This window comes from Phoca vitulina, unplaced genomic scaffold, assembly GCF_004348235.1.
Source record: "Phoca vitulina isolate PV1807 unplaced genomic scaffold, GSC_HSeal_1.0 scaffold1, whole genome shotgun sequence".
NCBI lineage: Eukaryota > Metazoa > Chordata > Mammalia > Carnivora > Phocidae > Phoca > Phoca vitulina.
In genome coordinates this window covers 68,634,163-68,656,674 of record NW_022589704.1, presented here as the reverse complement: position 1 = coordinate 68,656,674, position 22,512 = coordinate 68,634,163, and the positions used below count along the sequence as shown (strand labels likewise).

Genomic DNA, 22,512 nt, shown 5'->3' with positions numbered 1-22,512 from the left:
GATTTTATTTATTTATTTGACAGAGAGAGGCACAGCGAGAGAGGGAACACAAGCAGGGGGAGTGGGAGAGGGAGAAGCAGGCTTCCTGCCGAGCAGGGAGCCCGATGTGGGGCTCGATCCCAGGACCCTGAGATCATGACCTGAGCCGAAGGCAGATGCTTAACAACTGAGCCACCCAGGCACCCAAATCTCTGTAACTTCTGCTTAATATCCCTGTGACCCTAAAACTACTCTAAAAAATAAAGTCTATTTAAAAAATTAAAGATAATTAAGATATATTATATTGGAATCTAGCAAGTGAATCATGAGCCTCAACTCCTAGAGATGGCACTTGCAGCTTAATTCCTGATTCAGTGTCCATCCATTTTTGGTACCTGATTACAGGCTAAAACAGGACGAGAATCCTGCTTATGGAATATTTCACCTGCTGGGCACATTGCCATGAATTCTTCATGAAATGAGTATAATGCCAGTGTTGGCACTTTGTATATGATTTGATAATTTTACTTGAGGTATCTGCCATTCCTATTGGGAAATTTTGAGGAAATTGTTCTTGTTCATGTGAAATGTTGCTACATTATTTATTCATTCATCTCCCTTTGCTGGATATTTTAAGTGTCACTGCTATATACTTTATAGTATTAGTCATGCTGAATAAATGCTTAGAGACATTGCTAATAACTCGTTTTGGAGGAAGAAACACTTCCCTTTAACTATTGAAATTAATATGTAAATTGCTCTGAACACTATTCCTACTAGATATTTTATAAAACCAACCAAATTCAGTTAGCTTAGCATAGTTTTTTGTATGTGAAATTCTTGATAACATAAGGTGTTCAGCTCACACACTTTACATTTATTTTTTAACAAACAGGAAAGTATCGCTCAACTCTGGAAAGGAAGATGTTTACTTCATAAAAATATTCTGTGGTTATAGTTCTCAGTTTTTATATACCACCCAAAAAACTATTTTTATAAACAATCTCTCTCCAAGACTGTCTAAATATTTCATGGAGGGTAATGAAATATGTCATGTAAGTGAACTCGCATTGCTGGTCTCTGTGAAGTTGCGTCCAGGCCAGTTCTGCTACTTCTACTCACTCCACTGTGTTGCTCATCTCTTCATTACATATGTACCTGGTGTCTTCTTGGTCTATTAGAACTCGCTCTAAAGAGAATTAGTAGGATCTAATTTTATTTCTTCCATTTAAAAAAATTTTTGATATCTAAAAGAATGAAGCCCCCACAGTAGAATTTTTTTTTTAATTATAAAATCAAGTTTTTAGAGGATAAAAGAGATGGTTCTACTCACTCTGAAATCATATCACTGGGTCTTATGGGTGAATTGTCTTCCTTCAAAGTTTGTATGTAGAAGCCCTAACCCCCAGGAGCTCCAAATGCAGCTACATTTGAAGACAGGGCGTTTAAAGAGGTGATTTAGCTAAAGTGAGGTCATATAGGTGGGTCCTAATGAAATCTGACTGTGTGCTTATAAGAAGAGAACATTTGGACACACAGAGACACTGAGAGGCACGTAGATAGTGAAAGGATCATGTGAAGACACAGTGAGAGGGCCGCCATCTGCAAGTCAAAGAGAGAGACCTCAGAGGAATTTCTATCTAAAATTTCAACTCTCTTCTCTCTCTCCTTCCTCTATCTAAAGTATTATATAATTTACTTACATTTTTAAAAGTAAGATTTATCAAGGCATCATTTTTACATACAATAAAATACACCCTTTTAAGTATATCCTTAAATGAATAACAGCATAATTGAAATATTATAGAACATTTCCCAGAATGTTTTCTTATGCCCCTTCGAAGCCAATCTCTCACCCCAACCCACAACCCTTGACAATTACTAATATGATTTCTGTCTCTGAAGTTTTGCCTTTTCTAGAATTTCACATAAATAGAATTATAGAGTATGGAAACTTTTGTGTCTGCTTTTTTTTTCACTTATTATAATGCTGTTGAGATTTACTCATACTGTTGCATGCATCAGTTTATTACTGTTTGTTATTGGGTAGTATTCCACTGTGTAAATGTACCACAAGTTGTCTATCCAATCACAAGTTGATTGTCTTTTGGGTTGTTTCTGCTTTGGGGCTATATTGCTTCACCTGCAGGTCTTTATTTTAATTTTCTCTTGGGTAAATACCTAGAAACAGGATTGCTGGGTTAAAAAGTGTATATTTTAACTTTATAAGAAACTGCCAATGTGGTTGTACCATTTTGTATCCTTACCAGCAACGTATAAGAGTTCCCATTGATCTGCATCCTCACCAGCATGTAGTTTTGTGCTTACGTATAGTGGTACCTTTACTAATCAACCTAATTTATTGTCTGTTCCCCTTCTACGGTGAACAGTTCATGAAGGGAGGGAATTTAATCTGTTTTGATCACTACTTTTCCAGTGTCTGAATCAGTTCCTGGCACAAAATAGATATTCAGTGAATATTTGTTGCATAAATGAATGAATATTACCTCTATTTAGGGCTAAAAAAAAAAAAAATACCTGAAACAAGCAAAACACAAAAAACCCCAGAGGCTCAGAGGGTTTATGACTTACCCAAGTGGAAGAACTGGGGCTAAAACCCAAGATATCTGGAGCCCCTGGGTGGCTCAGGCGGTTAAGCATCTGCCTTTAGCTCAGATCATGATCCCAGGGTTCCGGGATAGAGCCGAGCCTCATGTTGGGCTCCCTGCTCAGTAGGGAGTCTGTTTCTCCCTCTCCCTCTGCCCCTCCGCTCCCCCACCCTCACTCGTGCTCTCTCTCTCTCAAATAAGTAAATAAACAAATAAATAAATAAATAAAATCTTTATAAAATAAAAATAAAACCCAAGACATCTAACATCTAGTTGAACACTTTTGACACTGTACTACATTATAAGCCACTGGTCTGGCAAGGTAATTTTTATGATTAGCATTTAGAATATAGAAGAGTTTGGATAAATTTTTTTTTTTTAAGATTTTATTTATTTATTTGACAGAGACAGCGAGAGCAGGAACACAAGCAGTGGGAGTGGGAGAGGGAGAAGCAGGCTTCCCGCTGAGCAGGGAGCCCGATGTGGGACTCGATCCCAGGACTCTGGGATCATGACCTGAGCCGAAGGCAGCCGCTTAACGACTGAGCCACCCAGGCGCCCGAGTTTGGATAAATTTTTATTGTATTTAGGTCTTTTATATTATCTTCAAGCAGTTTTTAATTTCTAATAGGAAATGAAAAATATAAAAATAGAGGGATAAAAACATAAATATTTGAATAATAGTAGAGGTAAAATGGACTCTTATTTTAGAGTTTGTTAGAACATAAAAGTATTTATTTTGATTAGCCATAAGTAGGCATTTGACAAGGAGAGAGAAAAATCTTGGCTAGAGATGAGTTTTGCTGCATCACATTGAAGCCCTACATCACCTTGTTATTTTTAATAAGCTTGGTAATAACTTGGCTTAAAAGATTGGGATAGGAATCTGCACCAATATCCTTTTTTGTGGCCTTAGGTAAGTCCCTGAGAGCAGCCTTCTAGAGACAATGTCTTAAGTCTCAAAAATGCATAGGAAGTATATTTGAAATACATAGGAAATAAGAGATCTGGAAGCATACGTACCAAACCTATAATATTTGGGGGGAGCACAGAAGATAGGATTGTGAGGAAAAAAAGGCTTGTTTTCTCTGTATATTTCAAAGTGTTCAATTGGCATTGTGTGCATGCATTATTTTATAATTTCTTTCTAATAATAAGTCTTATGATGGGAAATTCATCCTATGGCAAGTCATAAAAGATGAGCCAATTAGGGCCAGGTGGTGCTCATCAAATAAGTTCCCTATAACCAAATTTAATTCCCATTTCAAGAAAATAGCAACCTACAAAATTCAAGGGTAGAATAGAGCAGAATGTTTAAGGTATAATAAGTAGATTTGCCATTTTGTTCATACATTTTCTTATTCACTCACTCATTGGCTCATTCCATCAGTATCCATTGGTCTTCTCTGTGTTGTGTTAGCATTGACAGTATGAAAATGAGTATGATATGGTTTCCACTCTCAAGGAGCTCAGTGATTATCAAGAAGAGCCTAGAGATGCACTTTGCACATTGTGCTGCACATTGAGTATTTGTTGAATCTAATAAATGAGGAGGGAGCTAGATGCAATGCCTACTCAAATAATTGCAGCATAGTGTAGTAAGTATTTATACTAGATATATGCATAATGGCCCGGAGGAAGAAGTAAGAAACTACCCTGGGGAGTTGGGACATATTCATAGAAGAAATAAACCCTAAGTTGTCATGCTACCTCTGTTGTACCTGTCACTTGAGTTTATTATATACGGCATATCTATGTTTTACTCTCTCTTTATTGTATCTATATGTTCAGCATGAGCAGGTCATAATTAGAGTTGAGGCCGCTGAGATAGAGAGAATGGACTCCTGGAACCAACTGGCAAGGATCCTTAAAAATTGTAGTAAGTTTTATCTGGTAAAAAATTGGGGCATTAACAAAGCTCTGGGAAGAATTATGTGATAATAGATTAGAAGGTGATCATAGGAAGTGGAGCAAGGATCAATAACCTAGGTATGAAATGTTTAAGTCTTTACTATTGACTCAGACAATGATAATGGGAAGAAAGTGAATAAACCAGGGGGAAAAAAGGAAGAAAATCCAAAATTGACAAGGCTTTATTCATTCATTCAACAAAAAATTATGGAGTACTTTCTAATTTATATGAACTATAACAAATTTTGCATACACGACTTTATTTAAACCTCATACAACCTGTGGAACAAGTATTACTCCTGCTTTACAGATGATCAATATGAGGCTCCAACAAGTTAACTAATTTGTTCAATATCATATAGCCAACGAATGATAAATGAGAGTCAAACTCAAATCCATCTGGTTTTAAAGCCCATGAACTTTCTCCTACAACATATTAAAATAAAAATAATAGTAAAGGATTATTATTATTATTACAACTCCTTAAAGACAAGGACTGTCATTTATTTCTATGTATTTCCCCAAAGCAGTTAGCAAGGTATTCTGCACAAAATAATTTTAAACCATTATATATCAATGAATGAATAAACAACATTGTCTGCTCTGTGCTAGACATTTGGGTGTAAAAGTGACAAAATAGTGGGGTCTCTGCTCTTATATAGCATATTATCTAGTGAAAAAATTAGACATTAAACATTACTCAAAGAAGTGATTAATTATAGTTGACATAAGTGCTAACATATAAAGGTGCAGAATGTCATGAGAGTGAGAAATACTTCCAAAGTTATGTATTTAGAAGCCAAGGAGAGGATATGGCTATTTGAATGAAAATGAAATTCAGATGAGAACAAGTTTAAGAATTTAATGGAGAGAGTATTTATGTTTTCAGTATTAGCTAGCTGTCATAGTGTTTTATAGAGTTATTTTGCATATTTTTGAAAAGTTCTTTTCTTCATGATAATAGCTATAAGTTTAGATAATTTCCTAGAGAGATAAGTATAAATACTTAGACAATCTCTTCTAAGAATAAATTCCAAAATGTGGAAATAAATATATTCATAAAAGACTTACCACTGTGTTATTTAAATAGTCATCTTGATAGAAACAAATTAAATGTTTAATAATAAAGAAAGAGTAAGTAAACCATGTCGCATCCATTAACAATTATAGTTATGAAGAATAACATAGCCACATGGAAAATGCTTTCATTACGGTCCTATATAGAAAAGATTAAAGGGGCACCTGGTTGTTCCGGTAGTTAAGTGTCTGACTTTTGATTTCGGCTCAGGTCATGACCTCAGGGTGGTGAAATCAAGCCCTGTGTCGGGCTCCGTGCTTGGCATGGAACGTGCTAATTTTTTATTCTGTAAATATTCTGTAGTGTGATTTTATTATTTTGGTAACTCAAAATACTTTTGGAAAGAATAGGCATAAAAATGTGTTTGACTTCTTCAGATAGATCATAGTTCTCTGATTTTATGCCTTATATCAAAACCTAACTTGCTATACAGCACTCTGGGGGCTAATTTAGTCAATAAAGAGACTTCAAAAAAATGAATCACAAACCATTATTGTTCAGTACACACAGGAAGGTACTAATAATAACTATAAAGACAAAAGGAGAGCATCTGCAACCCAGAAACTAAAATTAGTAATAATGTTGAAGGGAGTTCTACCAAATTATGTTTTCCAGAAGACAGCCACAGGCTCTTCTCATGGAAGGGAGACTGATCACCTCCATTAGCCTTGAAACAAAAACAAAGACTTCTGGATGAGGGCATTTAATTATAATGTTTATCTAATCACTCTGTAGCCATTTATATAAATAAGATGGCATAGAGCACATGCTTTTCTTTGGGCAAAGTAAGTAGAGGATATGTTTGGTGAAGTGTATTTCAAGCCAAACAATCCAACACCACAAGTCAAAATTATTGGCATTTTATACTGGTGTTTTTAAAAATGTAAAAAAATGCAGGTACTGCCCATTTTTTTGCCTTTGGATTGTTGAACTTCCCAGTCTGTGAGCTGGTAGTAGTGACAATCGTGTAACAATAACAACAGTGATGATACCTAATACCTAATTAGCATTTCCTCATGCCAGACCCTGTTCTAGGTGCTTTTATCTATATTAACTCATTTTACCCTCATAATACCCTCATGTGGTTGATTGCTCTCATTATCCCCACTTTAGGAAAAGTGTAATATGGAGAGGTTAAGTAACTTGTCCAAGGTTGCTCAACAAAGTGCTTGGATTTGAATGATACAGGAATTCTGACTGGAGAGTCTGAAGTCCAGTGTCCTAATCATCAGGCTATCTTATGCACTTAAAGAAGTTTTTTTCATTAATACTTCCATCTTATGGCCAGAGTTACTAAAAATTATTTTGGACAAAATTAACAACCGAGCTTATTCCAAACTCATATTCCATCTCATCACATTGCTGTCTCTAGTTTTATTTTCATTCTTCTTCTTTTCCTTTGGTAGTTTTGGATTAGAGTTATTTGGACTAAGTTCATCAGCATAAGTGAAGAACAGAAAAGTGGGGTTTTTCTCATTTTATCTTGATTTATTTACTTAGAATATCTGCTTTTGACATTTAAGAACATAAAATCTAAATATCCAAAGCCTTCTTTGAGCTACCAAGGGTTGGTACAGATACTTTTTTAAACTTCCTGTACAAGCTTAGAACCTCTGAGAACTAACTGCTGAGATTTCAAATATCGGAGGCACAGACTCAGGAAAGAACAATGATTTGATTGGTGATAGGTGATAACTGCGATGTATAACATAAGTCTTTTACTTTGATAAATATATTTTTCCTTTTTGGAACTGATTTGTGGGTGAGCAATATTATGAACTAGAGGTAGGTCTGACAAGGCGGTGTAAGTGACTAACATCCACTTAGAGACCTGACTCTCCAAAAAAAAGTCTCTCCTATGAGCTTGATATTTTTATACCAAATTGCTTAGGACCTTCAGAACAAATTTGAGTACTTTCTAAGTATGTAGTCATTTCACTGTTGAAATGTAAATATCCTCCCAGGAATGGAGTAACACATTATGCCGTTGTCCTCACTAACACAATACAAACACTTTGGAAAACAGAGACCTTGACCCTGAGGGAGTGGTGCACACAGCAAGCCAAGTGAATGGAGATGTGATACCAGTCCATGGCCAGGTTTAGATGAGGCCATGAGAAATAGGAATCTGGACAGTTGGACCAAAAGAGGTGGTGGTAGGACATGTGGAGCTGCCAGGACATGAGGGCAGGGCTGCAGGGTGTTCTGGTGGGGCCGGGGGGAGGGGGAGATATCTTACAGGAGGAGTGTCTGAAAAGGGGAACCTGAGATGATCATATAGTGTAATTAGATTACTTAATTTGTTCTGGAGTCATCTCACTCCTCTGCCTGTGCTGACAGAAATGCCATAAGTTACCGCTGGAGGAAACATATTATAGCAAAAAGAGCAGAGGTTTCAGGGTCAAGCAGACCTGGATTCAAATCTAATCAGTATGGCCTTGAATAAGTTACTACTCAGTTTCCTCCATCTATAGAATGTAGAAATCAAACTATGAAACTACGAAACAAAGTGCCTCCTGTCATGCAATGGTAGCTGTGTGTATATAATATCTGTATGCATAATATACAGTAGCTAGAGAAAGCATACACATGTATGTATATACACACACTTTTATACAGAGATGCATTCATTCGCCTGTTGTAGTGTTACCTTTCTCCCTTGTTACCTTACTTCTGCAAGAAACTTACCATGTTTTCTTTAGTTTACATTTTAGCTTCCTTTTGTCATATATAAATTTACTTTCACCGGATTTTCAGAATATTCAGATCATTTCCTATTAAACTAGGGTGTTGGGCCCTTTTTGTTCTCGTGAGGTAAATTAACAAAACGACCAACTTAGAGAATTCTAATTGTTAGCTACCTAAAAAGTAGAATGTTGGCCACATGATGTAACAGATTCAGACAATATATTACTAATTTACTCTAACAAGAAAGAGACTATTGCTCCTAATGAATACTAACCATTTTCTTTTCAGCAGCACTACTGTGCAATAGTCATTTGTGTTATTTGAAATTTGTGATAAGGCTCGGTAAGGATTTGAGGCAGTTCTTCTGTATGTTCAGATGAAACCTGAATCGTAGCATATATATTACCTAGGTAAATATAATTAATCTCTGTAGCAGTTTAAATATTTTTTTATGATTCTAAGAAGGAGACTTTAGGGAACATACGCCAGTCTAAAGCTAGGCATATGTTGTTCCCAAGGCCCTAAGTTAGGGATCTCTGATCAATGGATTAGATACCATCTATCAGGAGGACCTTGAAGTCTTATTTGGCAGATATCCAAACAGCTCTCCAGTCCACTTGCTTCCTCACTCCCACATGCTTAGTTAGCTGGGAATCCCAGTGGGGTGGGGCGGGGCGCAAAGGGAGGCGGCATGTTTGTTCCTCCCCTCACTGCCTTCAGTTTACTTTATTTTCAGAACCATCCCTAGGGATCTAAAAGATTTCAGAAATATGAAAAATATCTCTTCCTTACAAGTTTAGAGGCCCTAGACCTGACCATTTAAAGATTTACTTTTACATTTTTTAAAAAAATTCTAACAATTTATACAGAGAAAAAGACTGCAGATACCTGTCCTTTTTACAAAATTTCTTACCATACTTACATAACAAGAATTTTTAGAAGAATAAAATCATTGGTACATACTTGTTTTTCTAAATATAATTTTGAGCGTAGTTATAAATATTTCAGTTTGTGGATTAATGCTGTACCTTGTCATCGCCTAACCTGCGTGGTCTTTCTTGGAATAATAGATATCCTTGAGGCCAGTATCCATAGTTCCAGAATATTCTCAGCCATCTGGCTCTGCTACAGAATAAAGTCAGACTGGAAATAAGACAGTGGTAAATAAAAGAAGCTTCCTTTGCCCACCCCACCTCCCAAGGGCTCCATTTATAAAAGGAGTACAGACCAGAAATCCTGTGCCCTATTAGATCCTTTTCTTGGTACCAGCCTGCAGCTGAGCTTTAGTTTCTCATTTTTATTTTTTATTTTTTTATTATTTTTTTTAAAGATTTTATTTATTTATTTAATTGACAGAGAGAGAGAGACAGCGAGAGAGGGAACACAAGCAGGGGGAGTGGGAGAGGGAGCAGCAGGCTTCCTGTTGAGCAGGAAGCCCCATGCGGGGCTCGATCCCAGAACCCTGGGATCACAACATGAACCAAAGGCAGACGCTTAAGACTGAGCCGCCCAGGGGGCCCTAGTTTCTCATTTTTAAATGAGGACAAAGATACCTGTCCTACTAGTCATAGGAGTGATTTGTAGGTTTAATATTGTATCAAAGTACTTTAAAACCCACATGGCAAGCTTATATAATGATAGCTACTTCGTATTGAATACTAAATTCTAGGAATAGTACTGGAAGCTTTACACATTATATGGTACCTCTTCTAAGCCTCAACACAACCCCGCACAATTGTTATAATTCCATTTGATGTATAATAAGTTAATAGAAACTCACAGAGGTTGTGTGATTTTCTGAGGTCAAATAGGTTGAAAGGGATGAGTCAAGATTCAGCTCAATATTTCCAAATGGAGGCTTTAATTTTCTTTCTACTCAGAACTCAGGCAACAACATTATTTAATGTCCTTAAGAATGGTTAGGTGGCGGGTGCCTGGGTGGCTCAGTTGGTTAAGCGACTGCCTTCGGCTCAGGTCATGATCCCAGAGTCCTGGGATCGAGTCCCACATCTGGCTCCCGGCTCAGTGGGGAGCATGCTTCTCCCTCTGACCCTATCCCATCTCATGCTGTTTCTCTCTCTCTCAAATAAATAAATAAATAAATAAAATCTTTAAAAAAAAAAAAAGAATGGTTAGGTGGCATTAAGAAAAGGGGAAGAAAAAATACTGAAAAATCTGTCCCTTCAGCAAAGCTGACAAATCACCCTGATAAAATCAATGCTTATTTTTTAGAGTAGACCACATGAAAACTCCTGGGCTTCATACATTTTTATGTATTAAGTATTGTGTAAAAAGGGAAAAATAGACGTTAGATGCCAGAAGACTATATGGTATACTACCCAGCCAGATCCAAGCTTGGATTTTTCCTATGTTCCTTTCTACTCAGATTGTCAATCATATACACAAATCACAAGTAACATGAAATAGGAAGAACATAAGGACTTCCTTCGCTTTTGGAAAACAGATGGGAGACAACAGAAAATTTTTTTCAGAAATGCAGAAAATTATTACTTCTTAATAGCTAATATGGCTTCTTTAGGCAGTAGGAGAGATACCTTGTATTTCTGTTTATAATCTTAATATAGCTCTATTTTTATTCTTTATAAAAATCAAGTCTCCCAGTAAAAACAGTATATTTTAACCACACTAATCTTTAAAGTCCATCACTAAAAATGTAGGTATACACACTAATTTCTAACTCCCTAGAGCATTTTGCACCATCGGTCTTAGACATTGGAATAAAGGGTTGCTCAGGAGAGCAGCACTGCCTCACACAATATGATTTGGTGGCCACCATTCTTGTTTTCCAGTAAGAGGAAAATTTCATGAGCAGAAACATTAGCTCCTTAAGATCGTGCTGATGAAAAGAATGTTTCTGAGCCACTTCTGAGCCAATATCTTAACAGGTCGATCACGGACCTGGGGTGTTCACTCCTCATGATAGCCCTGCCAGACACCGACATGTTAGCACCCATGTCTGCAGTCATGGATCGTGTCGTACCCACTTCGGCACTGACCTCTATGTCTAAAGATGGACACTGAGTCTTCCCCTGATGAACCATGGACATCGTATCTCCCATAAATTTCTGCCCTCCAAATTCAGGTTGCACGGGCATAAATGAGATTGTATCTATCTGATTAGCACATGGTGCTAAATATTCCACTGTAGTTCCCAGTTTGATGGCAAGTCTAACCTTCATCTCATTTTCCCAAGTGTCTTTAATCAAAGTCCCAGGGTTCTTAGTATCCTCAAGATGAAAGGGAGATTGATTGGCTCCTATTGCAACCATTGGCTTTGTCCCAGTGTTCCATTCTGGACACCATCCCCTTCATGCTGAAGAAAGGATCCTGGCCTAGCGGCTTTTAGAAACTCTATCACAGGGTGACCAGAGGTGATGTGAACAACAACAAAAAAACCTGTTACATCCAGGTGCAGATAATTAGCCTGGAGGTCAATATCTGGAGGCACCCACTATCCAAATTTGGCCAGGTTGCTGTTGAGGATGGATGGGCCAGTTTTACAGGTGGACACCATGGTACTGGTTCCCAAGAACCAAGTTATTCCACGAGTCCCCTGGCAAGATGAAGGCATCATCACAATTTGCCCTTTTTTTTCCCAATGTGTTGGTACTTTAATTGTTAAGCAGTGACTAATTCTTCTTTTAAAAGAATGATTAATTTTCCCAGTGTAAATCAAAGTAAAGCCATGAGTTACAGCTTTGAAGAATTTATTTTAGAATCAGTTATGTCTTAAGTTGACTTGCCTATTATTCAAATGAGTCAGAACTAGCAATTTGCTTTGTTTTTCTTAGGTGCTATATGATAACAGAAGAGCTGGCTTGTTTAGTGATTTCACTAAAATATGCAAATGAATAACCTCAATTCTCCATTGATGTGCCCTTTGTTAGTAATTTAAATGGGATCAAAGGGCTAGTAAATGTTTTGTTCCCAACTTCCTTTTAAAAAAAATTCTTTCAAATAAAATTCTATATATGTGTGTGTGTATACACACACACACACATTTTCCCTTTTAACGTACGCATCTACTATAATGCTAATTCTCGCTTATGTTACTCCTACAAGAAATTTGACCTATTTTCCCTATTTTTCATTATAGTTTTCCTTTTATCATCAATAAATTTACTTTTAACAAGCGTTCAGAGTATGAAAATGCTTTCCCATCAAACTCCTATGGTGTTGGGCTTTTTTTTCTGATGCAGAGTAACAGAATGTTCAACTTGGGGGACTTCCCATCATGGGAACACACTCCCCCTTACTACTAAACTGATTTATAGACAGAGAGAGTTTGGCAGGTTCATTTCTGTATGAGCAGAACAGTAGCAAGACATTTCAAGGCCTATAATCCTTGCTTTTTCACAATTGCTTTTTCATCTAATCCTGGCACAACTGTGAAATTGGAACCAGAGACTCTGAACAAGATATTGTAGACACAGTTGGGTATTTTGAAGGCTACCATAGGTATAATCTCTAAACCTTCGTTTGGAGGATCCAAGATCAATGTGAATACTTTAGGTTCTACTTTTTTCTTATCCAATTTTTTATTTAAATTCCAGTTAATTGGGGCACCTGGGTGGCTCAGTCTTTGGGCATCTGCCTTTGGCTTGGGTCAAGATCCTGGGGTCCTGGGATTGAGCCCTTCGTTGGGCTCCCTGCTCAGCAGGAAGCCTGCTTCTCCCTCCCCCACTCCCCCTGCTTGTGTTCCCTCTCTCACTATCTCTTTCTCTGTCAAATAAATAAATAAATAAATCTTAAAAAAAAATAAAAAAAATTCCAGTTAATTAACATGCAGTGTAATATTACTTTCAGGTGTAGAATTTAGTGATTCATTACTTACATACAACACCCAGCGCTCATCACAACAAGTGCCCTCCTTAATACCCATTACCCATTTAACCCATCCCCCCACCCACCTCCCCTTCAGCACTTTAGGTTCTACTTTAAAAAAATAAGAAATGATCTTATTTCAGACTATAGACATGCTATTGGCAGCTCTCCTGTTAATTTTTAGTCCCTAGACCCGTGTCTGAATATCTTCATTAAGTATGAAAGGGTCATTCATGTTAAAATTTGTCTTTTTAGTCTTGCCATCCTGTTGAAGATCTTTTGACTGCATAAGTGAGGGTTTATTTCTGGGCTTTCTATTTAGTTCTATTGGTCTATAATCTGTCTTTATGCCAGTACCATACTGTTTGATTATTCTAGCTTTGTAATATGTTTTGAAATCAGGAAGTGTAAATCTTCCAACTTTATTCTTTTCTCTCAAGATTGTTTTGACTATTCAGAATCCTTTGTGGACTCATATGAATTTTAGGATTATATTTTTCTATTTCTATAGAAAATGCCATTGGGATTTTGATAGGGATTGCATTAAATTTGTAGGCCACTTCAGGTAATATGGACATTTGAACAACATTAAGTCTTCCAATCCATGAACACATGTGTAGCTTTTCATTCATGTCCTTAACTTCTTTCAGCAATGCTTTGTAGTTTTAAATGTGCAGGTCTTTCATGTCTTTAGTTACATTTATTCCTAAGTATTTTATCCTTTTGATGCTCTTGTAAATACAATGGTTTTCTTAATTTTCTTTTTGGATTGTTCATTCCTAGTTTGTAGAAACTCAACTGAGTTTTGTATGTTGATTTTTTATCTTACAATATTGTTTAATTCATTTATTCTAAGTTTTTATGTGTAAAATCGTTAGAGTTGTCTACACATAAGATTATGTCATCTGCAAAAGTAAAAATAATTTTACTTTTTCTTTTCCAATTTGGATGACTTTTATTTCTTTTTCCTATCTATTTGTTCTAGCTAGGACTTCCAACTATGTTTAATTAAAATGGCAGGAGTGAGCATCCTTGTCTTGTTCTTAATCTTAGAGGAAAAGATTTTGGTTTTTTTCCTGTTGATTAGGATTTTAGCTGTGAGCTTGTCATATATGGCTTTTATTATGTTGAGATAATTTCATTCTATTATTTGTTTGATGAGTGTTTTTATTATGAAAGGATGTTGAGTTTGTCAGATGTTTTTTATACATCTAATAAGATGATCATGTGATTTTTATCTTTTGTTCTATTAATGTGGTATATCACACTGATTGATATCTGTATGTTGAACCACCCTTGCATTCCAGGGATAAATTTCACTTGGTCTTGATGTATGAACCTTTTAATGCACTGTTGAATTTGGTTTGCTAGTATTTTGGTGGGGATTTCTGCATAAATAGACATCAGAGATATGAGCTTGCAGTTTTCTTTCCTTATAATATATTTTTCTGGCATTGGTATCAGGGTAATGCTGGCCTCATAAAATGAATTTGGAAGTGCTCCTTCCTCATCAGCTTTGTGAAAGAGTTTGAAAAGGATTGACATCAATTCTTCTCTAAATGTTTGGTAGAATTCAACAGTGAAGCCATCTAGTCATGGGCTTTTCCTTTTGGGGAGATTTTTTATTATGATTCATTTCTCTTTACTAGTTATGGGTCTGTTCAGAACTTCTATTTATTTATGTTTCAGTTTTGGTAGATTGCCTGTTTCTAGGAATTTGTCCATTTCTTCTAGATTATCCAATTTGTTGGCATATAATTGCTCATAGTAATCTCTTAATAATTCTTAATTTCGGTGGAATCAGTTGTAATGCCTCCTCCTTCATTTCCAATTTTGAGTCTTCTGTTTTTTTCTTAGTCTAGCTAAAAGTTTGTCAATTTTATTGTCTTTTCAAAACACAAACTCCATTTCATTGATCTTTTCTATTGTTTTTCTAGTCCCTTTCATTTATTTCTGCTCTGATTTTTATTATTTCCTTTCTTCTGCCAACTTCAGGCTTAGTTTGTTTTTCTTTCTCTGGTTCCTTGTGGTTTAAAGTTAGGTTGTTGATTTGAGACTTTTCCTCATTTTGAGGCATTTATTGCTATAAACTTCCCTCTTAGTACTGCTTTTCTGCCCCCCATAAATTTTATTATGTTGTGTTTTCATTTTCATTTGTCTAAAGATATTTTCTAATTTTTCTTTTGGTATCTTCTTTGATGCACTGGTTGTTCAAGGGTGTGTTGTTTCATTTCCATGTATTTGTGAAATTTCCAGTTTTCCTTCTCTTACTGTTTTCTGGTTTGATTACATTGTGTTTGGAAAATATATTTAGTATGATTTAATTCTTTTTAAATTTGTTAGGACTAGTTTTGTGACTTAACATGTGATCTGTTTTGGAGAACGTCCTTTATGTGCTTGAGAAAACTGTATTCTGCTACTATTGGCTGAAATGTTCTGTATATGCTGTTAAGTTCATTTGGTCTATAGTGTTGTTCAAGTCTTCTGTTTCCTTGTTTCTCTTCTGTCTGGATGAGATCCATTATTTAAAGTGAAACACTGAGAATTTAGGAAATAAAACAAATGAGCAAAGGGGAAAAAAACAGAGAGAGACAAACCAAGGAACAGACTCTTAACTGTAGAGAATACACTGATGGGTTATCAGAGGTGAGGTGGGTGGAGGGATGGGTGAAATAGGTGATGGGAATTAAAGAGTACACTTATCATGGTGAGCAATGAGTAATGTATAGAATTGTTGAACCACTATATTATACACCTGAAACTAATATAACACTGTATGTTAACTATACTTGAATTAAAATTAAAATTTTAATTAAAAAATTAGACATAATTATAAATAAATAAATAAAGTGAAGTATTGAAATCTCCTAATATTATTTGTTACTGTTTATCTTTTCCTTAGTTCTGTCAATATTTCCTTTCTATATTTCAGTGCTCTGCCGTTAGGTCAGTATACATTTTTAATTGTTGTATCTTTTTAGTGAATTCACCCTTTTATCATTATATAATGTCCTTCTTTGTCTCTTTTTACAATATTTGACCTAAAGTCTATTTTATCTGTTATAATTATGCCCCCCTCCCTGTTCCCTTTAGGTTACCATTTGCATCAAGTATCTTTTTTTATTCTTTAACTTTCACCCTATGTGTATCCTTAAATGAAAAGTTTCTTCTAGACACATTTAGTGGATCTTGTTTTTTATCCATTCAGCCACTCTTTGCCTTTGACTGGGGAGTTGAATCCATTTGCATTTAAGTAGTTCTTGATAGGGAAGGATTTACTATTCCATTTTGTTATTTGCTTTCTGTCTTACAGTGTTTTTGTCGCTCTTTTCCTCTTTTTCTGTCTTTGTTTTTTTTGGGGGGGTGGTTTTAGTGACATTGATTCCTTCACAATTTTCTTTTGTGTTTGTTCTACAGGTATTTTCTTTGTGGTACCATGGGGCTTACATAAAGCATCTTAGAGTTCTAACAATCTATTAATAAACTGATAACAAATTCAATTTCATATAAATACTTTTCGCTTTTACTTTCTCCCCTTTACACACTTTATATTATTGAGGTCACAAATCACATTTTTATATCATCTATCCATTAACATATTTTATAGTAATAGTAATTTTTAAATTATTTTATTCCAGAATTTTATACCAGCATTAAAAGTGATTTTTTACACACATCCATTACAATATTCTTTTTTGTCTGTATGTTTACCCTGACTAGCAAGCTTCATACTTTCTTGTGCTTTTGTGTTGCTGTTCAGGGTCTGTTTGTTTTAACTTAAAGAATTTCCTTTAGCATTTCTTACAAAGCAGGTCTAGTGGTGATGAACTCCCTCAATTTTTTTGTTTGTTTGTTTTTTGTTTTTGTTTCGTTTTGTTTTCATATCTGGAAAGGTTTTATTTCTCCTTTATTTTTGAATAATAGTTTTGCCAGACATAGCATTCTTGGTTAGTAGTTTTCCCTTTCAGCACTTTGAATGTATCACCCTTCTCCCTTCTGGCCTACGAAGTTCTTGCTGAAAAATCCACTGAAAGTCTTGAGGTTCTCTTACACATGGTGAATTGCTTTTCTCTTGCTGCCTTCTGAATACTCTCTCTGTCTTTGACTTTTGACAGTTTACTTACAATGTGTCTCAGTGTGGATTTCTTTGAATTCACTATGGTTAGAGTTCTATGGGTTTCTTAAATCTGGATGTCTGTTTCTGTCCCCTTTCTTTAAGTGAGTTTTTTTTTCCTTATTCTCTTTCTTTTTCTTCTGGGACTTTCATAATGTATATATTGGTCTGTTTAATGGTATTTAGTATGTTTCTTAGGCTTTCTTCATTCTTTTTCATTCTTTTTTCTTTTTTGTTTTTCTGACTGGGAAATTTCAAATGACTTGTCTCTGAGTCCACTGATTCTTTCTTCTCCTTGAGTGAGCCTAGTGTTGACTTGCTCTAGAGAATTTTTCAGTCTAGTTACTATATTTTTCAGCTCCAAAATTTCTGTTTGGCTCTTTTTAGTATTTTCTATCTCTTTGTTGATATTCTCATTTTATTTGTGCATTGTTTTCTCAAGCTCTTTGAGTATCTTTATGATGGTTATTTTAATTTTATGTCAGGTAATTCATATACCTCCATTTCTTTAAGATGAGTTTCTGGAGATTTATTTTGTTCTTTTGTTTAGGCCATGTTTCCCTGTTTCTTATTACTTTGTGGTGGGATTGACACATTTGAAATAACAGCTCATCTCGTAGTCTTTTTGAATTGGCTTTGTACAGCAGAAGACCTTACTAATCAGCCTGACTAGAGATTCTGGGGGACTCTAACCTTCTTTCTGTTAGGGGTAATGTAACTTTTCTGGAGAAGGGATGTATTATGTGTAGTAGTAGAAGGAGGATTTCTGGAATCAAGTGTATATAGTCAGACTCTCAATTAGTTTCCACATTTACATCTTCTTCTCTCACTATATTTCTTTGTTTAGTATGAGACCTTGTCTTAGTCCACACCCTCTTTGGGATTCTACTGGGCAGTCCTTTACTAGTGTTGGAAATCAAGATTTAGAGTGCTTGAATGATATTCCCATGGCCATGCAGCCAGTAAGGAACAGAGCTTTATGTACAGCCAATCTGGGACTTAGGAACCTATAGTTTCAAATAAATTGCATTTATGTATGTCTATTACTGCATTTTAGGTTCCTTTGTTTCCCTTTTGCTGTAGCTTCTCTCTCTGCTACCATGGAGGTCACTGTAGCGCTTCCATATCCTATCTCTTAAAACCCTTGTCACCAGCTTTCTCACTGGAACCCTTTACCCTCTTAGAGGCCTAGTCCAGGTGAGCCCAGCTAAGGAATCTTCTAACCTTCCTTAGTAAGAGAAGGAAGCATGCTTGTTTGTATTACCCAAGTCAAGTAGAGTTTCTTGCTGTAATAGGCACTCAATATTCTTTGAAGCATAAATGAATGGTGTAAAGACCAAATTCCTGATGTAGAAGACACAAGAGAGACTATTGCTTAGGCAGAGGGATTTACCAAGTAGAAATTGTGTGATATTTTTCTGTAGAAATAATGTTAGTAATGGTAGTTAGATTCTATAGTTTATTAATACCATTAAAGCAGCAGTTCAACTAATTTTGTTATACAGTATATATGGGTTAATCTGGGAGCCCAACCACCATTTTTATAAAATGCTTCTATAAGAAAATGCATTCTGAAGGACAAATAGTTTATGAATGAATTTTTGGAAACAAAACCATTTATAAGTTGAAGTTAACATCTAGGAACGTTTATCTGTTGGTAATCTTTGCTTGTGTCTCCTTCTGATTTATTTATAAAGTTATAAAGAACCGTGAGAGCAAAAATTGCTTTCTATTACATAATAATACCACTGTGCCCAACTCTTGCATTTTCTCTTTGCTCTTATGCCCATCCAGCATTCATTATGTTACCTTCTATGTGGTAGGTACTCAAAAAGCTTTTGTGTATTGATTTTTTTTTAAATAACACTGTCACTCATCACAAAGAATAGTATATCCTGAGATACCTAGGGTTCTTCAACCTAATTTGCAAAATTATAAATGACCTTTACAGTACAGATTAAGTAACTACAACTTTAATTGATATAGTTGTATAATATGAATAAAAATAAGTAAATTATAATAGTAGATTTGGATGTCTATCATTTTTTTTCCATTTAACTTATAGTTTAGGGGCAAATTGTCATGGTAAAGCCTAGAAGGCATCCTGGTTTCAAAGGCTCCAAAAGCCTTGTGCTCTAACCTACACTTTTAAGAATTTCATCTCACTGGGATAGAAAGGGAATGACCTCTTTCATTAGAGAAAATACTATAGAGTAGTCTAATGTCCTGACAGCATATCTATCCTGCTTTCTGGAAATATTGTGTCTTGGAGTTTAGGATGACCTAACTACTTTTCTCTCAGAAGGAGAAAAGTTATGACTGGGGAAGAAGAACCCATCATACATTTGTTTTGAGTATAGTGACAAAAAGATACTTAGTTCACAAAAGACACTATTTTGCCTTTTCAGGTGTAACTGTGTAGAACCACATAATCCTAGCAATGATACATTGAAGGAATGGAGGGAGTCCAATATTTCTGCCTCTGACATAATTTGGGAGAATCTAACTGTATCGGTAAGTGAAACTTACAGGCTTTTGTTGACATTTTGAATGAATTATTGCCACTAAAGCAATAATATTTTGAATGGTTAATTATTATAAAAGTAAAAGTTTTATCTTAATTTTAATTTCATTTTTAGGTTTTCATTAGTAAACTGGGGTTTTCTTTCATTATTAAGTTTTACTAATAGTTAGTAGGCCTGAATTACTCTAAAAGCAATCATAATATGACAAGATTAACTGAAGGCACATTAAATAAGAGTGGTGTTGACCTAAATGAAACCATATGGCAGAATTAAGTCGGCCTTCTGTGTAAAGAACCCAGAACGCTTTTACTTCACTCTCTAATACTGCTCCAGCTGTTTGGAATATGCTGAGGGGGAGGGGATGTTTGTTAATATTTCAGTGTAAATATTGAAGTCTTTAGGAAGAACAAAATTCACTATTAACAAAATTCTGGCATCTTCCTCAGGAAGGGCTTTCTTTCTTTCTTTCTTTTTTTAAGGATTTTTATTTATTTATTTGACAGAGAGAGAGAGAGCACAAGCAGGGTGAGCAGGAGAGGGAGAAGCATGCTCCCCGCTGAGCAGGGAACCCAATGCGGGGCCTGATCCCAGGATGCTGGGATCATGACCCAAGCCGAAGGCAGACACTTAACCAACTGAGTCACCCAGGCGCCCCAGGAAAGGCTTTCTTACTTACATTTTCTTCTTATCTCCCACTCAAGAAAAGGAATGGCAAAGATTTTTTACCTATCAGGGTTAAATCCTGTACCTAAAAATTTTGGCTCCCTCTGTTTTGTGATTTCTTTTTTCTCCCTCCTCATATATGCATTTCTCAATTCTTCCTAGTATCTTATAATGTTTGTGCACCTCTTTTTCCATCTATATTTGCATCCTTCTGTTCAATCTAATCTCATAATTGGAGAAATTGAACGTTCTGATTTTAGTAAGTATTAGAATCTGAATTATTCTAGTTATGAACATTACAATCTAGAGCTCCTGCCACTTTACTTACCTGTATAAGCTCAAATCCCGTTATAACCATCAGCATAACTCTAAATGAGTTCTAGTTCATTTTATGAAACACATACTATTTTAGCAAGTGATGCAGTTAGTGGAACATAGAAATCTTTTTCTGTTGTACAAATATCACAAAACTCTAGGTATGATTCTTATAAGAGCATTTGACCTATTGCCTATTTTCTCAATTTTCCCCATTAAATGTTTTCTTTCAGAATGAAAATCAAATTACTTGCCCTCAGTTTAAAATTCTATCTTAACCTATATTTTATGACCTTTTTCTTATCCTAATCTTTTTCTCTAGAATAAGCTTTCACTTATTCTTGTTTTCTTCTGTTATAATTAATATTTATTCTGTTCCATCTATTTGTCCCTAGAAAAATAACATTAAAAGACTGTTTCCTTTCAGAGAGCCATTTAAATGAACCAATAAAAGAAATGTTGAGCAAGAAAGAAAGCTACAGTTATTCAGAATTTAAGCATGGGATCATGATTGATCTATTCCGCAGTGTATCTTCCATTTATATTCCCTTTGTGTAAACTGTAGAGATAATATGTCTAAAGAGCCTCTTGCTTGTGCACCTCATCTTGGTGTCCCCTTCAATGCAGAAACCCAATAATCCCATCTCTAGGTTATTTAACATGATAATTTATTCTATGTGTTATATATTTTCTTAATAATTTACTGTTAAATGATAGTATTTATTCTATGTGATGGCAAATCCTTAATAATAAACTTTCTTTTTTTTTTTTTTAAAGATTTTATTCATTTATTTGACAGAGACAGACACAGCAAGAGAGGGAACACAAGCAGGGGGAGTGGGAGAGGGAGAAGCAGGCTTCCCACTGAGCAGGGAGCCCGATGTGGGGCTTGATCCCAGGACCCTGGGATCATGACCTGGGCCAAAGGCAGACGCTTAACGACTGAGCCACCCAGGCACCCAATAATAAACTTTAGACTCATAGCATAAGTGACCTGGCTAGTCATGAATTAATTTTAGACGTTAAAAGTTTTAGGGTCAAACAGAGTATAGTAGAAAATATTTTGCAATCAAAGCAAATCTTGCACTGCTTTTTTTTTTTAAGTCTGTAGTAGGTGTTAACATTCTGGCAGAAATTTTCATATTATTTTTCATTAGTTAAAAGCAGTTTTTGCAATGGCTAATTGCTAATCTTGACCAGAAATAGCCTTTATCACCAAAGGGAATGCTACATAATGAAAAAATCTTGTAATTTTTAAGTCAATGAAGACCATTAAATTTTGGTCTTAATTATTATGCTGGGGTTTTTCCCCAGCATAATCATTAGCATTTTATTAACAAAACACTGTGCTAATGGCTATTATAACTGGTTTTATAAAAATGGTGATAGAACATTTACTTTACATATTATTCATTTGAAAAGTTTTTATTGAATTGTTATGTATCTCATGAATTATAATTTATACCTTGCTAACTCAGCAAGGGTGAAGAATTTTAGCTTTCTTTGATTCTCCCACACTGCTATATGCATAGTAAGTATTCAATAAACATTTAATGATTGTTTTGAAAAACAGTTTCACATCACAAATTTACTATTTAATGCAAGTGTTTTGTTTTGATTCATTTTGTTTTCCAGTTTTATTGAGGTATGTTTGACAAATAAAACTTGCATCTATTTGAGATGTATAACATGATGTTTTGATGTATGTATAAATTCTGAAATGATTACCACAATTAAGCAAGTTAACATACCCATCACCTCACATAGTTACCTTTTCCTTTTTTT

General features: G+C 35.3%; 1 protein-coding gene and 1 pseudogene across 6 annotated transcripts in view; one reads left to right on the top strand and one right to left on the bottom strand.

The window, feature by feature from the left end:
* Nucleotides 1–22,512, top strand: part of SLC4A10 (solute carrier family 4 member 10) — a 301,442-nt gene that overhangs the window by 237,292 nt on the left and 41,638 nt on the right. For all 6 annotated transcript variants that reach the window (XM_032409423.1, XM_032409442.1, XM_032409411.1 and 3 more), the window contains one exon: nucleotides 19,633–19,738. In XM_032409423.1, the coding sequence (XP_032265314.1) occupies nucleotides 19,633–19,738 (106 nt within the window). The remainder of the gene's footprint in view (nucleotides 1–19,632; nucleotides 19,739–22,512) is intronic.
* Nucleotides 10,377–12,813, bottom strand: LOC116635473 (annotated as a pseudogene).